This window comes from Octopus sinensis, linkage group LG6 (assembly GCF_006345805.1).
Source record: "Octopus sinensis linkage group LG6, ASM634580v1, whole genome shotgun sequence".
Lineage (NCBI taxonomy): Eukaryota > Metazoa > Mollusca > Cephalopoda > Octopoda > Octopodidae > Octopus > Octopus sinensis.
Window position 1 is genome coordinate 90,935,086 of NC_043002.1, and position 17,025 is coordinate 90,952,110.

The 17,025-nt window shown below is 35.7% G+C and overlaps 1 protein-coding gene across 8 annotated transcripts in view; it reads left to right on the forward strand.

Moving 5' to 3' along the window:
- The window catches only part of LOC115212914 (pleckstrin homology domain-containing family H member 2), a 1,355,391-nt gene that overhangs the window by 1,176,507 nt on the left and 161,859 nt on the right, over window positions 1-17,025 (forward strand). For all 8 annotated transcript variants that reach the window (XM_036504153.1, XM_036504157.1, XM_036504154.1 and 5 more), the window contains one exon: window positions 12,363-12,504. In XM_036504153.1, the coding sequence (XP_036360046.1) occupies window positions 12,363-12,504 (142 nt within the window). The remainder of the gene's footprint in view (window positions 1-12,362; window positions 12,505-17,025) is intronic.

Sequence of the window (17,025 nt, forward strand, 5' to 3'; positions counted from 1 at the left end):
TGAATGGTGTCTTTTACATGCCACCGGCTCGGAGGCCAGATAGCCACTCTGGCAACGATCATGCTCAGATGGTGCTCTTAATACTCTACTAGCACAGGGCTCGAGTGCCAGTAAGGTGACGCTGGTAAATCTGGAGAAGGTTATTTAAAAAAATGAAAAATGGGATAAAATGAAAGTAAGTGAAAATTGAAATTTAAATTTAAAGAACATTAACAGATGTTAAGGAAAGAAATTATTCAAAGAGAAATTATATTGACAGAAATAGAAATGAAACAAAGCAAGAAAAAAGTAAATATAATTTTTTAAAGTTTTCGATATTTTGACATGATATAGATAATTAACTGGCAGTATCATTAGCATAGCGGGCAAAATGTTCAGCAGTTTTTTGTCTGTCTTTATATTCTGAGTTCATATGCTGCCAGGGTTGATTATACCTTTCATACTTTGAGGTAAATAGGTTAATAGAATAAGTACCAGTTGATGTAATTGATTTATCCCCTCCCCCAAATTGCTGGCCTTGTGCTAAAATTTGAAATCAATATTATGAAGTGAGAAGAATGCTCAAAAATGCCTTGGCTATTGTGAAAGATCTGATTAGCCAAGAAGACTATCGACATACAAAGAAAATGTAACCATTGATCAGTAATAAACTTTATACTTAATTGGTCAAACATTTACCAGAAGGGAAGAATTAGTTGAATATAAAAGGTAGGTCCTCTATCTTAAGTTTGATTCCCTTTGCTAGACTTGATGTTATACAAAAAGCAATCTTAAAGGTCTTAAAATAGTATATACTCTCTGCCTGGTCTCATTTACCTGGAAGTTCAGAGAGCAAAGACATGACGATGGTATGTCATTGACAATGCTCACCCATACTCTAATGGGTTACATGACCATAGTCTACATCTGTCTGAGAAACTGCATATATTAAAACAAATTGTGGTATCGCTCAATAGAAAATTTTTTGTAATTTCAATTGCCATGACAAATAATCATTTCCTTTGGGACATTTTCAACCAATTGATCAAGAAATACCAACCAATTGACTGAGAAGTAACAATAAGAAAGAGTAGATCTCATTTACTATCAAAAGTTGCCTCCCTTATAATATAGTAGCTCTATACAGAGTCTCATGATAGTTTCATGTGCCTTAACCAATGAGGATGAAACTTATTAACATCCACTAACAATGTACTTTTCAAATCACATGCAGCTAAAACTGCAAACATGTGAATGGGTTACATGTGTTTGTTTATGTACCTATGAAATTCCTAACAATGAAAGCTTAAATATTCTCTTATGAATATAAACTCTTTATAAGATATTGGTTACTCTTCCCTGTTATTTGAAGACTTAATTAATATATATAAATATATAAAATAAAAAATAAATGCGCCCTTTTAAAGCCTAGCCAGGCTCATGGGCCCGGTTTCTCGGTTTCTATGGTGTATGTATTCCCCAGCTGGATGGGACGCCAGTCCATCGCAGTGTTACTCATCTTTGCCAGCTGAGCGGACTGGAGCAACGTGAAATGAAGTGCTTTGCTCAAGAACACAATGTGTTGTCCGGTCCAGGAATCGAAACCACAATCTTATGATCATGGTGCTGTCACCCTAACCACTAGGCCACGTGCCTCCACTATATATATATATATATATATTTGTATATGAATATACACACATATCCATACATATACACACACACACACATTCAATGAAAAAATGCTTTATTAAAATACTGAGTTTTGATAAATGCATTTCACTTTATTGGCAAACATCCACACACATACTCCTACAATCATGCCACATGCACACACTCACATACATACATGTGCAACCATGGCTGTATGGTTAAAAGTTTGATTTGGAATCACATGCTTTCAGGTTCAATCTCATTGTGTGGCACCTTGGAGAAAGTGACATTTCCTGTAGTCTTGGAGTGAAATTTGTTAGGTGGAAATTGTACTGAATCTTGTTGCACACAACACTTACATGGTAGACTTGTCTGTCGCAAATGACAGTTGAGGGTTTCACTGTTTCTTGCTGAACAACATGCACAGATCATTTGATTATAGTGATAAAAATGTTTGTGCAATACAGCTATTCTTTAGCACATTCCTTCCATCAGATCAACCTTGCTTGTACAAGTGCATAGTGTACCACGTATCTGATGTCAAAATGATTACAGAACAACAGGAAATTAAGTGTTTTACCCCAAAAAACAACACACCACCCAATATGAGAATCAAAACTGTGGTCTTGCAACCATGAGTGTGACACCCTAACCACTAAGCCACACACCTTCACACACACACACACACACACACATGCACATACACATGCGCGTTTATATATGTGTATATCTTTGTTTCTGTTTGTCTTTGCATACTGATCCTCCTTGGGCAGTAGTCAGGGCTGGATTAAGACCCATCAAGACCCTAAGCACTTAAAGAATTTTGGTGCCCCAATTCAAAATATAAACTTTTCTTTTTCAAAACAAAGCAAAACGGTAAGAGGGAAAATAATGTTTATTTTTGTATACTTCCACTTTATATTTGAAAAGTTTCCTCCTACTTTTTTGAATTGCAAAGTCTTTGATCAGATCCTCAAAATTAATCTTAGGTAGCACATCTGCATCTGTACTTAGTAGAGATAAAGGCATCCCAAATATTATTTTTGCATTTCATTGTATCGGGGTCGATAAATTAAGTACCAGTTACGCACTGGGGTCGATGTAACCGACTTAATCCGTTTGTCTGTCCTTGTTTGTCCCCTCTGCATTTAGCCCCTTGTGGGTAGTAAAGAAATAGGTATTATATGTATATCATTCACTGCGGTAATTTCTTTTGTACTGTAAACTATTTACCATTTCTATAGTGCCCCCTCCTTCCTTTGATGCTCTAAGCACATCCTTATTTTGTTTAATTGTTAATCCAATGCTGACATTTATTTTCCTCACATAAACAAAAAGTCCCTCAGTGTGTGTGTGTGTGTGTGCGTGAATCAGTATGAAGAAGCATGGAATAAAATGTCTTATTTAAAAAAAAAAAATAGCTAAGAGTTTGATACCAAGAATGGCACTGGACCTGTAGAATACTTATACTTCCACAAGAAGTTTCACCCAATCTATGCCAACATAGGGAGAAGCAGGTGTAAACATGATGACAATGACAATGCTCAAGATGAAAATGGTGGTGGTGGTGGTGGTGGTGGTGGTGGTGATGTGTGGTGGTGGTGGCGGTGGGGTGGTGGTGGTGGTAGTGGCGGTGGCGGTGGTGGGTGGTGGTCGTGGTGGTCGTGGTGTGTGTTTAGAAGAGTAACATGAGGATGAGGTATAGGAGAAAACAAAAAGAAATCAATAGAAACAGCAGAATCAGGGTCAATGACTTTGAATTGAACCAAGGATTATAACTTGCTGCTACATTGCAATGGTGTAATTATGTTTATTTTGGCTGAAAATTCTCTGCTGATCACTTATTACTGATGGTGTGGCGTTGGGCTGATTGTACTCTTGAAAGACATTGTAGGATGGTGTTGATTGCACTTTTGGGAGAAATTGTCAGGTGATAGTGTTGTCTGTCTGTACCATTGGGGGGGGGGGGGGGTATTATGGGGGTGGGGAGCGGAGTTGTTGACTGTAACCTTGACGATATTGTAAGGTAACAGAAACGAGTTGTTATCTGTCTCTTTCAGGAATAGCATGGTGGTTTGATTGTCTATTTTGTGTGTTGATTGGTATGTTAACTATACCTCGGATGGTAAAACCAATAAAGGATGTTAAAATGAGCTGAGAGATGGAAGAGAGAGAGAGAAAGAGAAAGAGAGAGGGAGGAAGGAGGGAGAGAGAGAGAGAACATGTTGACTGTGGTTTTTGGTGAAATCTAACGTATTAATTATAATGTGTGGTGTGGAACTGTTTTGCTTTTGAAATGAGTGGATTCTGTGCTGGTGATATTTTTTTGTTGTTTTTCTGTCTTTTACTGGAAGATGGGAGTGTGTACGGGGTTGGTTGGGGTGGAGGGAAATAGGAAGAGGAGGGAGCAGAGGAGATAGTAGAGGATGTGGAGAGGAGGTGGATAAAGGTGAATGGAGAGTGAAAAGAAAATGAGAAACCTGAGGGAGAGAACGGAAGGTGATAAATAATGAGGGATAGGTAGAAAGCATGTAAAAATGAGTGAGAGAGGCAATTGAAAGGAGAGAAGAAGAAGAAGAAGAAAGAAGAAGAAGAAGAAGAAGAATAATAATAATAAATAATAATAATAAGAAGAATAATAATAATAATAATAATAATAATAATAATAAGAAGAAGAAGAAGAAGAAGAAGAAGAAGAAGAAGAAGAAGAAGAAGAAGAAGAGAAGAAGAAGAAGAAGAAGAAGAAGAAGAAGAAGAAGAAGAAGAAGAAGAAGAAGAAGAAGAAGGAAACTAGGTGGAGCTAGTGAGAAATTAAAAAAAAATCTGAAGAAAAACATTGGAATATTCACAACACACACATACATACACACATGTGCATACATACATATACACACATATGCACATACACTTAATGTATAAGCTTATATGCCTACATACAAGCACAAACACATATACATGCACGACACACACAATGTACATGCACATGCATTCATATACACACACACATACATACATTACATCCCACAACTGTTTCACCTTAATTTGGCAGTATTGAATGAGAAACTTCCCAAGTATTTTAATGACTATAAAATGTACTTTAAGATTTTTGTTTTGTTTTACATATCTTTAAAAAAATTTAATCATCTTTGTTGTACACAATGGAGATCATTGATTATTTTCTTAACTTCCACAATGAGGTCATTGATTAATTCTAAACTTCCACAATAGAGGTCATGGATTCTTTACTAATTTCCACAATGGTCATCATTGATAACTTCCACAATGAGGTCATTGATTAATTCTAAACTTCCATAATAGAGGTCATGGATTCTTTACTAATTTCCACAATGGTCATCATTGATAACTTCCACAATGAGGTCATTGATTAATTCTAAACTTCCACAATAGAGGTCATGGATTCTTTACTAATTTCCACAATGGTCATCATTGATAACTTCCACAATGAGGTCATTGATTAATTCTAAACTTCCACAATAGAGGTCATGGATTCTTTACTAATTTCCACAATGGTCATCATTGATAACTTCCACAATGAGGTCATTGATTAATTCTAAACTTCCACAATAGAGGTCATGGATTCTTTACTAATTTCCACAATGGTCATCATTGATAACTTCCACAATGAGGTCATTGATTCTTTATTAATTTCCACAATGGAAGACATTGGTTCTTTATTAACCTCTACATTGGTGGCCATCAATTCATTGATAAATTCCACTGTGGAGGTAATTAATTCTTCACAAACTTCCACAATGGGTGAGGGAGTGTCATTGATTTTTGTTTTACTAATGCCCACAATGGGAGCATTAATTCCTTGATAACCTCCACAATGGAGACATTGATTTTTTGATAACTTCCACAATGGGGATATTAATTCTGTGATAACTTCCACAATGGAGGAATTAATTCTTTGATAACTTCCACAAAACAGAAACGTTAATTCTTTGATAACTTCCACAATGGGAACATTAATTCTTTGATAACTTCTACAAAGGAGATCTTTGATTCTGTAGTAACTTACCCATTGGAATTCATTGATTCTTTACAAATTTCCACAATGGAGTCTTTGATTCTTTGGTAATTTTCACAAGGTTGGTCACTGACTCTTCAATAAATTCTACAATGAGGTCACTGATTCTTTGGTAACTATCACAATTAGGTCTTTGAATTCATTGATAACTTCTATCATAAATTCCTTGCTACCATAAGTTCCAGTACATTACTTTACACAGTGGCCTATATTACAGTTAAGACCAAGGGGTGTATATTTTAAGTATGCTAGGTGTGTGCTGCACACTCATTGGAAATGGCAAATTCATTATAAATATTAACCTTACTAATTAATTTAAATGCAAATCTTAATGGAAAACTTTTGTTATCCCCCTGCTTGAAATAGGGTGTGGCAGCACACCCAGTACAACAACTACCATATGCCACTGGTTAAGATATACCTGCCCATGGGTTTGGGTTGTATACGTTTGCAATACAAAATCTATTATACATTTTCCTCTATCAGGCCCAGTACTATTTTTCACTCCAATCCCTTTCCTATCTATAGCATTGTAATAAAGTGATTGAATGAATATATGTCTTCTGTTTACAAATTGATGTGTCTCAAGTTCAAATCCACAACAGAGCAGACATTTTTATTGTCTATTTTACATTGAGTTTGTTCATTTAATATGTTGTTAAGTCCCAGGTCAGTATTGACTGAGAGTACTGATAATCAAAGATGTTTCAGCTTTTACACCCTCATCTATTTACTTTCATAGTGTATCCAGGATTACATTATATATATATATAATATATATACATGTATGTATATATGTATATATATATATATATATATATATATGTATGTATATATATATGTATATATATATATATATATATATATATATATATATAATATATATATATATTATATATATATATAATATATATATATATATATATGTTACCTGTTTCAGTCATTAGACTGCGGCCATACTGGGGCACCACCTTGAAATTTTAGTCGAATGAATCAACCCTAGTATTTATATTTAAAGCCTGGTACCTATTTCATCAGTTTCTTTTGCTGATTTTGGCATGGGTTCCTTTTATGTGCCACTGGCACTCACCATGACCACAGTTTCACTTAACTTGACATGTCTTCTCAAGCACAGCAAATCACCAAAAGTTTCAGTCACTTGTCCTCATCTCCATGAGACTTAACATCCAAAGATCATGTTTCATTACCTTGTCTCACTTCTTCCTGGGTCTATCTCTTCCACAGGTCCCCTCCACAATTAGATATCAAAATATATGTTTTAAAAAGCACCATCCGATCATGGCTGTTGCCAGCCTCCACTGGTCCCTGTGCCGGTGGCACGTAAAAAGCACCCACTACACTCACGGAGTGGTTGGTGTTAGGAAGGGCATCCAGCTGTAGAAACACTGCCAGATCAGACTGGGCCTGGTGCAGCCTTCTGGCTTCCCAGACCCCAGTTGAACCGTCCAACCCATGCTAGCATGGAAAGCGAGCGTTAAATGATGATGATGATGATGATGATGATGATAATGATGATATGTGTGTGTGTATACATGTATAAGCTGGTTTATATACATATAGGCACAGGAGTGGCTATTTGGTAATATTTGGTCATCAGTAATCCGTGTGGTAATCTTTGATCATAAGTATTCTCAATCAATACTGAATAAGAATGTAATGCTCCAAGAATTTAACCAAAACATTAAAGAAAAAAAAATACTAACAAGCACAGAGGGCTTTTGGACCCACCCCACCCCACCACAGCGAATGATATACATATAATACGTATTTCTTTACTACCCACAAGGGGCTAAACGCAGAGGGGACAAACAAGGACAGACAAACGGATTAAGTCGATTACATCGACCCCAGTGCGTAACTGGTACTTAATTTATTGACCCCGATACAATGAAAGGCAAAGTCGACCTCAGCGGAATTTGAACTCAGAACATAATGGCAGACGAAATACCGCTAATCATTTCACCCGGCGTGCTAACATTTCTGCCAGCTCACCGCCTTTCACATAATACCACTACACACATTCCATTATTACAAGAGCACCAACCTTAAATATATACACATTTCCTATAAACTTTTTCCCAGAAAACTCTTGCTGACTTGCAACACCCCAAAGAGATTGTGCGTTTTGGTAACAAGGGACATAACTCTTAACCTAACCCTTGCTCAGTTCGTTTCATCATCTCTTTCACAGCAACCACAAACCAGATGTGTCTGTTCATCTCCGAAAATAGAGAGCAGTCACCATATTTCATTCCATAACTGCCATCTCTGAAGAGCACAGAGTTGCATAATCAGACTGTTACCTAACACTACGTCGAATCCCTGACGCAAAATCAGTTGATAAAATCAGCCATAATGAATATACAATACTGTATACTTCAATTAATATTCCCACTCTACAGACAGATAAACAAGTGCATTTTTTCCTGACTAATGAATTCCTAGACAGCTTATGTATACACATACATACATACATACATACATACATACATACATACATACATACATAGTGGCTGCCCCCTCATTATCGAGTATGGCCATTGCACAAAGCTTAAACAATGTTGTTATCGTGCAATACCTGTGCAAGAAGAATTTTTTTTAAAGTGAAGGAAGGCTGTGCACTTAGTCAATCTCACTCACTAAGCAACAGCAGCCATAATCCGAAAAGAAGAACAAGTCAACATTATCGGTAACCACTGAGCCGCAGGTTTTATATTGGAGTTATCCCAGTTGCCTGAGTTACATTCTCCTGGAAGGATGCCCTAACAAAGGCTAGGAGTCCTTCACTCCCAATAGTTTAACTGTGCGATCGGGTATTCAGTCCAATTATTTCTATGTCCCCGTACATGATACAGCCTTAAGACATTTATTGGATGGCCGTTGACTCTCAAGAGTTCCTCCGCCCTTTTACGGGTTTTGTTTTTCATATATATATATATATATATATATATATATATTTCTTTATTGCCCACAAGGGGCTGAACATAGAGAGGACAAACAAGGACAGACAAAGGGATTAAGTCGATTACATCGACCCCAGTGCGAAACTGGTACTTTTATTTATCGACCCCGAAAGGATGAAAGGCAAAGTCGACCTTGGGGGAATTTGAACTCAGAACGTAACGACAGACGAAATACCGCTAAGCATTCCGCCCAGCGCGCTAACGTGTCTGCCAGCTCGCCGCCTTATAAATATATATATATGCATGCATGCATGCATGTATGTATGTATGTATGTATGTATGTATGTATGTATGTATGTATGTATGAATGTGTATTATTAATAATCAGAAGTTAACGAGTAACCTGAGGACCAGGGGTTTCATGTGTTGGTGCTTTAAATACCAATGCAAGAAACATTTGGCCCTCAAGTCACTCTGACTTTTGCTGATTATGAGTAAAATATATATACTCATGCTCTGAGTTCTATTTTTCCTGCTTGAATCACACATACATATTCTCACAAATTCACCATTACACACACACACACACACCACACATATAAAATGGTAAATTTGTGAGTGTATGTGTGTGATGATGATATCATCATCACAATTAATATTGTTGTTGTTTCTCTTCTTCTTATCATCATCATCATCATCATCATTATTATTTATCAACAGAGTAGCTAAGTCTTTAAAGTGCTGAACAACTAATCTAATTATCTGCCTTTCAAAATCTGCTATTGCAACAAGTATATTGAACCTCCAGCTACGTATGCATAAATCAATGATATACAAAATATATATGTATTTTCGTAGTCACTCCAGGTATTTATCAAATGGTATCCATGTGTATTATGTGAAAATATGAGAAACTATCTATCTATCTATCTATCTATCTATCTATCTATCTATCTATCTATCTATCTATCTATCTATCTAATTATCTTTCTATCTATCTATCTATCTATCTAATTATCTATCTATCTATCTATCTATCTATCTATCTATCTATCTATCTATCTATCTATCTATCTAATTATCTATCTATCTATCTATCTATCTATCTATCTATCTATCTATCTATCTATTTATCTATCTATCTATCTATATATACATTTATACACACAAATACACACACACACAAACACACACACAAACACACACACACATAAATAGTTTGTTTAGAGCTTCAGATCTAAAATAAGTATAGAATACATTCCATTACTACCCTGCTGATTTCTCTGTGATTCTAATATATATATAACACATGCTTACCGGTGATGTAGTTATATTCTGATGTTTACCGATGATGTAGCTATATAATAGATGTTTACTGGTGATGCAGTTATAGAATAGATGTTTACTGCACTGGTGATATAATTGCATAACAGATGTTTACTGGTGATGTGGTTATATAATAGATGTTTATTAGTGATGTATCTATATAAGAGATGTTTAAAGGTGATATAATTATATAATAGATGTTTACTGGTGATGTAGTTACATAATAGATGTTTATTGGTGGTGTATCTATTTAATAGCAGTTTACTAGTGATGTAGTTATATGATAGATTTTATTGGCAAAGTAGGTATATAATAGATGTTTACTGACATTGTAGTAATATTATGTTTGTCATTATGTAATAACTATTTTCTATATAATAAATGTTTTTCTCAGTTTGGGGATAGAGCTAGTTTATGTCGAGTCTAGAGGTAATAAGCAGGTCAGTATCATAACAGGGCCACTTGTGAAGTGACTGTCCTCCCTTGGTCAGCCCTAGTCCGGAGGACCTATAATCACAGTCATTTAACCAGGACCATCACTCCATCTTTTCAAATATGAAATATCAGAAACTACATTATTCAGTGTGTACTTCCATCTTAAGCTGGTTAGGTGATGATTTGGTGGAGATTTGGTTGCTATTTCTAGTTACTGTTTTGGAGTTGTATGGGAGATCATCAGTAGAAGTGTGCTTCCTGGGGAGCTTGCTGTCGACATGTAGGCTATTGTTCTCTTCACTTTTCAGCACTGAGTTTATGTATTTATTTCTGCTGCTGTTGTTTAGAAAGTGCCGTCTGAGAGAGAATATACAACATTCAAATGCAGTCGGCACTAATCTGAAGCCTCCACTGCCTTCATTTCTTCTGAGATCCAGCCTATTATTATCACTATTTCTGTGGAGATTTCCAGTTGATGCCAGTTTCTTGCATATCTATGTATGTCATTACTGAGTTTTATTTTGAGGTTTCTTGCCAATAGAGAAAGAGCTGGTTTCTAACCTAGATCCAAGGCTTCTTCATTGGAATTTCAATATCAACAACAGGATATTTTTGTATGTATTTGCGTATATATGCAAATGTGTATGTTTTGTTTTATGTATGTCTTGTCTTGCATATATTTCCATATCTAGACATGTTCATATATACTTAAAAGATAAACTTCTGGAAGTGATGGCTTCTGGTTTTGAGAAGCCTAATTTCTCAAGATTGGTATTTAGGCAGTGTGTTGCTCCAATAATTATAGGTATAAACCTGATCTTGTAATCTGGATAGAGTATCTGCAGATTTCTCAATAGTTCAGTGTAGATATTTTCTTTTTCATTGATCTTCAGTCTTATGTTAACGTCCACTGGGCAGCAGATTTTTTACAACTGTACAAAATTTCTCTTCCCTATCCCAAACCATTATGTCAGGTCTATTGTGTTTACACTTATTTGAGGTTTCCACTGGGACATTCCAGTATGTATGTGTGTGTGTATGTATGTATGTATGTATGTATGTATGTACGTACATACGTACGTACATGTGTGTGTGTGTGTGTATGTATGTATGTATGTATGTATGTATGTATGCATGTATGTATGTATGTATGGGTGCATGCGTGTGTGTATGTATGTATGTATATATGTATATATGTGTGCATGAATGTGTGCATGAATGTATGTATGCATGTATGTGTGTGTGTGTGTGTGTGTGTGTGTGTGCGTACTTGTATGTATGCATGTATGCATGTGTTTACGTTTCCCTATCTTGACATTGTGTGATAGTTGTAAGTGATTGTCACTGTCATACAAGCAATGTCATTCATTTCTTTTGTCCTACAGAAACCTGTTTTGATAATGAGGAAATATTATCTTGTTTGAAAAGATGTGAGGGTTGGTGACATAATGAGCAACCGGTCATAGAAAATCTGCCTGAAAAACTCTGTCCAACACATGCAAGCACACAAAAATCATCATTAAAATGTTGATGATAATTTTTTTTATTATTAATTATTATTTAACCCTTACGCTGTACTATTTATTATCATTTCATGTATTAACTACCAACCAATAGAACTTCTCTTATTATTAAAACAATATGAGGCAGTGAGATGGCAGGGTTCATAAAATAAGTCCCAGTGCAGCACTGGGGTCAATGTAATCAACTATTCCCCATAACCAAATTTCAGGCCTTGTGCCTATTGTAGAAAGAAATTTTATTATTATCATCAAGGTGGCAAAATTACTTAGTTGCATTTTGTATGTCCTGATGTTCTGAGTTCAAATTCTGCTGAGGTCGACTTTGCTTTATCATTCTTTTGATGTTGATGAAATAAGTACCAGCTGAGCACTGGGATGGATGTTATTGATTTGTCCCTTCTCCCAAATTTCAGGCCTTGTGCCTATAGTAGAAAAGATTATTTAAACAATGCATTTTTTGTCCATTGGCAGGTTATATTTCAAAAGTACTAGTCGATATGAAACAGAAAAGGAAAAACTGCTGTTGGCATATCAAATCAATGAGGAAATTGTACAGGGTCGATTCCCTTTGAATAGGGATTTGGCTGTAGAATTAGCATCATTAATGGCACAGGTAAAGCAATTTTTGATATTTATTTGATTCTTTCATAATCCTTTTGTTTTTCAGTTTTTGCTTTTGTATTTTTCATCTATTTGTTGTATTAATTTGAATTATTAAAGTTGCAGACATGGCTATGTGGTTAAGAAGCTTGCTTTCCAAACCCGATGTGGTCCTGGGTTCAGCCCCACAGTGTGGTACTCTGAGCAAGTGCCTTCTACCATAGCCACAAACTGACCAAAGCCTTGTGAAGGGATTTGGTAGACAGAAACTGAAAGAAGCCCATCATATGAGTGTGTGTGTATATATATATGTATGTATTAAAAAATCTTAGGGTAGCAAAAAAATATTTATAGAAAAATTCTTTGCTACCAGTAGTCTAGCGAGAAGGAAAAAATTTTAGTCAATAGACTATATATTATTCATAGAAAAATACAGTGTACATTTAAACATATAAGAGATGACCATGATAGGACATCTGACACAACTGCTCTTTCTAGTGAGTCAGATGTCCCATTATGGTCATCTCTTATGTGTTTAAATGTACACTGTGTGTACATTTAAACACATATATACATATATATATATATATAGCAAGAGAGAGAGAGAGAGATGTAAAGGTAAGATCCATAAAAGATATAAAAAACAACTTTCAGGAATAATAGTGGTTTATTGATGCAGAAGGCTGTAAATTTTCCCCATATCAAAATATGCTGAACAATAAGCTGATAAATGGTTATTTTGTATTTCATGGATAGCAAATGGGGTTGCTGTATATGCGAATAAACATCCAAAATTAGGGAATGGAGAAGATAAAATCCAGGCTACATATGTTTCATAGCTAGGCATAGGCGTGGCTGTGTGGTAAGTAGCTTACTTATGAACCACACGGTCCGGGTTCAGTCCCACTGCGTGGCACCTTGGGCAAGTGTCTTCTACTATAGCCTCAGGCTGACCAAAGCCTTGTGAGTGGATTTGGTAGACGGAAACGGAAAGAAGCCCGTTGTATATATGAATATATATATGTATGTGAAATCTTTATATATAAAAGAGAGGTTGTGTGCTGTCTGTCTCCTACGATTTAGATTCCTAACTACTCCCACATTTTGCGGTGCAGTTTAACCAAAACCGGGTATCTTATAGTCGTGATTCATATCGAGCCCTTCTGGGTATTAGCACGCGTCTACGATGAGTCTATGATTTAAAAAAAAATTTACCATCAATTCTTCCCATTTTTTATGCATTTTTGGCATATATAAGGGAAGTAACTCTCTAAAAAATTATTATTATTAAATCTCAGAACGTAAAAAGCTACAGTAACAACCCCCCTTTGTGGTTAGCCATATTGAGATGGCTATTATACTTTACATCTCTAAAAATGCTTATATAGTTATTTCCCTTACAAACCCAAGCAACGCCGGGCGATACAGCTAGTACATATATATATTTCTCATCCAGGCTGATATGCATCCCTCTATACCAGCAGTCTTGTCTCTTAGACACTTCATTTCATACCTTTCTACCTACTTTATCTCTCAGTTCATTTGTACTATGGTTTATTTACATTAATATCACACGCAGAGGTTTGGGAACCTGGGATGTAAGTGCAACCCCTAAAACTTTTGGTGGGCAATGAAAACGCTTTGAACACCCTTCCTGAAATATGTAATCAATAAAACAAACGGGTGTGGAAATATTTTTGGACTAAACTGAAACATTATTTTTCCATTATTGAATTTTTCTGATTCGATTCCTATACAAATACACATTTTAGATCTGGGTTTGCATCCACTAAGCAGATTTTGTTTCTGCAATTATGATTACACATCCAGTAGAGTATGATCTTTCCCTTCACTTCTTCTCAGCCTTCACACATACTCTACATTTCGTGTCCATGTTTTTCTACTAAACATAATCACATTTTATACACAAACATCATAGAATAATATGCCCTTAACTTGGATAGAAATTACCTTTGTCACCAGTTCACCTGCAGACATAATGTCCCCGAACTTTTCCAACTATTCCTGTTCTAGCTATTATATCTGCTTCTAGAATAATTCCATTGTTACTTAGGTTGCCTTGCAAATAGAAGCTATCAACTGCTTCAGGGAGCCTTTCAAGTTGTTGAAAACCTTTAACTTTTTGGATGCTTTTACTGCTATCCCATACACTGGCTGCCTACAAACCCTTATTCTCTGACAGCCTGTGGTCCCACTACATCTCTTGTACAGCCATAATTTAAATTGGCATGTACAATGCAGAGTTCCTATAAATACATTTACTGACTAGCAAGCACGGTCTCTTACCACATAGCAGTAGATTCCTGTCTTCTTGCTTGTTGACTAAAACTTTTGTCATTGCTAGGTTTACTCTCTTCCCATTAAATTATACTCTATGCTTCCATTTCTTTCTCTTTTACTTGTTTCAGTCATTTGACTGTGGCCATGCTGGATGACCGCCTTTTAGTCAAGCAAATCGACTCCAGGACTCATTCTTTGTAAACCTAGTAATTATTCTATCGGTCACTTTGCCGAACCGCTAAGTTACAGGGACGTAAACACACCAGCATCGGTTATCAAGCGATGTTGCGGGGACAAACACAGACATACAAACATATACACACAGACACGCAAGCACACACACACACACACACACACATATATATATATATATATATATATTTCAACAATTGAGGGTAAAATTAATTAATTAATTAATCAATTTCACCAAGTATTCAGTATGCAAAGGGACCATTTAAGGCAAATTCAAATTATTACATTATATAAAAGGGCTTAGTAAAATAAATTACTTGCCGCATACTGAACTCGTTAGAAATAGCAGCTAAAAAAACTATTTCTAACACTTAAAGAAACCTCTCTCATATATTGTTTGCTCAATTCAACCCAAGAAGTATGAGGGTAGAGACATTAAAAAATCAAATGCAAAGGTTATTTGAGTACGTACGTTTCAAGATTAGCCAAAATCGACCCTTCTCTCATCAGCTCAGAATGCCCTTGTTTGAGTTTGAAAACACTGAAAATGGGAGCATACCCTTTCGGCTTGTTATCGCTTCTGAAGATCTGTTCCCAACTAACAGTGCTAACTAACTCAAATATGCAAGAGAAAAATTTCTGTTCTCCCCTTTCCACCAGCGTGGGTTAAAATCAGCAAACACTATGATAGTGTTTGCTGATTTTAACCCACGCTGGTGGAAAGGGGAGAACAGAAATTTTTCTCTTGCATATTTGAGTTAGTTAGCACTGTTAGTTGGGAACAGATCTTCAGAAGCGATAACAAGCCGAAAGGGTATGCTCCCATTTTCAGTGTTTTCAAACTCAAACAAGGGCATTCTGAGCTGATGAGAGAAGGGTCGATTTTGGCTAATCTTGAAACGTACGTACTCAAATAACCTTTGCATTTGATTTTTTAATGTCTCTACCCTCATACTTTCTTGGGTTGAATTGAGCAAACAATATATGAGAGAGGTTTTCTTTAAGTGTTAGAAATAGTTTTTTTAGCTGCTATTTCTAACGAGTTCAGTATGCGGCAAAGTAATTTATTTTACTAAGCCCTTTTATATAATGTAATAATTTGAATTTGCCTTAAATGGTCCCTTTGCATACTGAATACTTGGTGAAATTGATTAATTAATTAATTAATTTTACCCTCAATTGTTGAAATTATAATTCATCTCTCTCTACTTAATTGTCTCGGATTTTACCGAAAAAAAGCATAGTGTTTGCTGATTTTAACCACGCTGGTGGAAAGGGGAGAACAGAAATTTTTCTCTTGCATATTTGAGTTAGTTAGCACTGTTAGTTGGAAACAGATCTTCAGAAGCGATAACAACAAGCCGAAGGGTATGCTCCCATTTTCAGTGTTTTCAAACTCAAACAAGGGCATTCTGAGCTGATGAGAGAAGGGTCGATTTTGGCTAATCTTGAAACGTACGTACTCAAATAACCTTGCATTTGATTTTTTAATGTCTCTACCCTCATACTTTCTTGGGTTGAATTGAGCAAACACTATATGAGAGAGGTTTTCTTTAAGTGTTAGAAATAGTTTTTTTAGCTGCTATTTCTAACGAGTTCAGTATGCGGCAAAGTAATTTATTTTACTAAGCCCTTTTATATATATATATATATATATTATATATATATATACATATATATTACAGGCTTCTTTCAGTTTCCATCTACCAAATCCACTCACAAGGCTTTGGTCGGCCCAAGGCTATAGTAGAAAACACTTGCCCAAGGTGCCATGCAGTGAGACTTAACCTGAAACCATGTGGTTCGTAAGCAAGCTACTTACCACACAGCCACTCCTAGTTCATGTTTAGAATTTTTTACTCTATGTTTATGACATTCAGCTACAAGAACTAAGTCATTAGCATATAGGAGTTCTCACTGAGGTAAGGTCTTAAACTCCTCTTTTATGACCTACATAACTTTAACAAATAGGAGAAGGATTAGAATTGAGCCTTGATGCTTGCTTACTTATTGCTTATGACAGCACATCGATTGGTTGAAA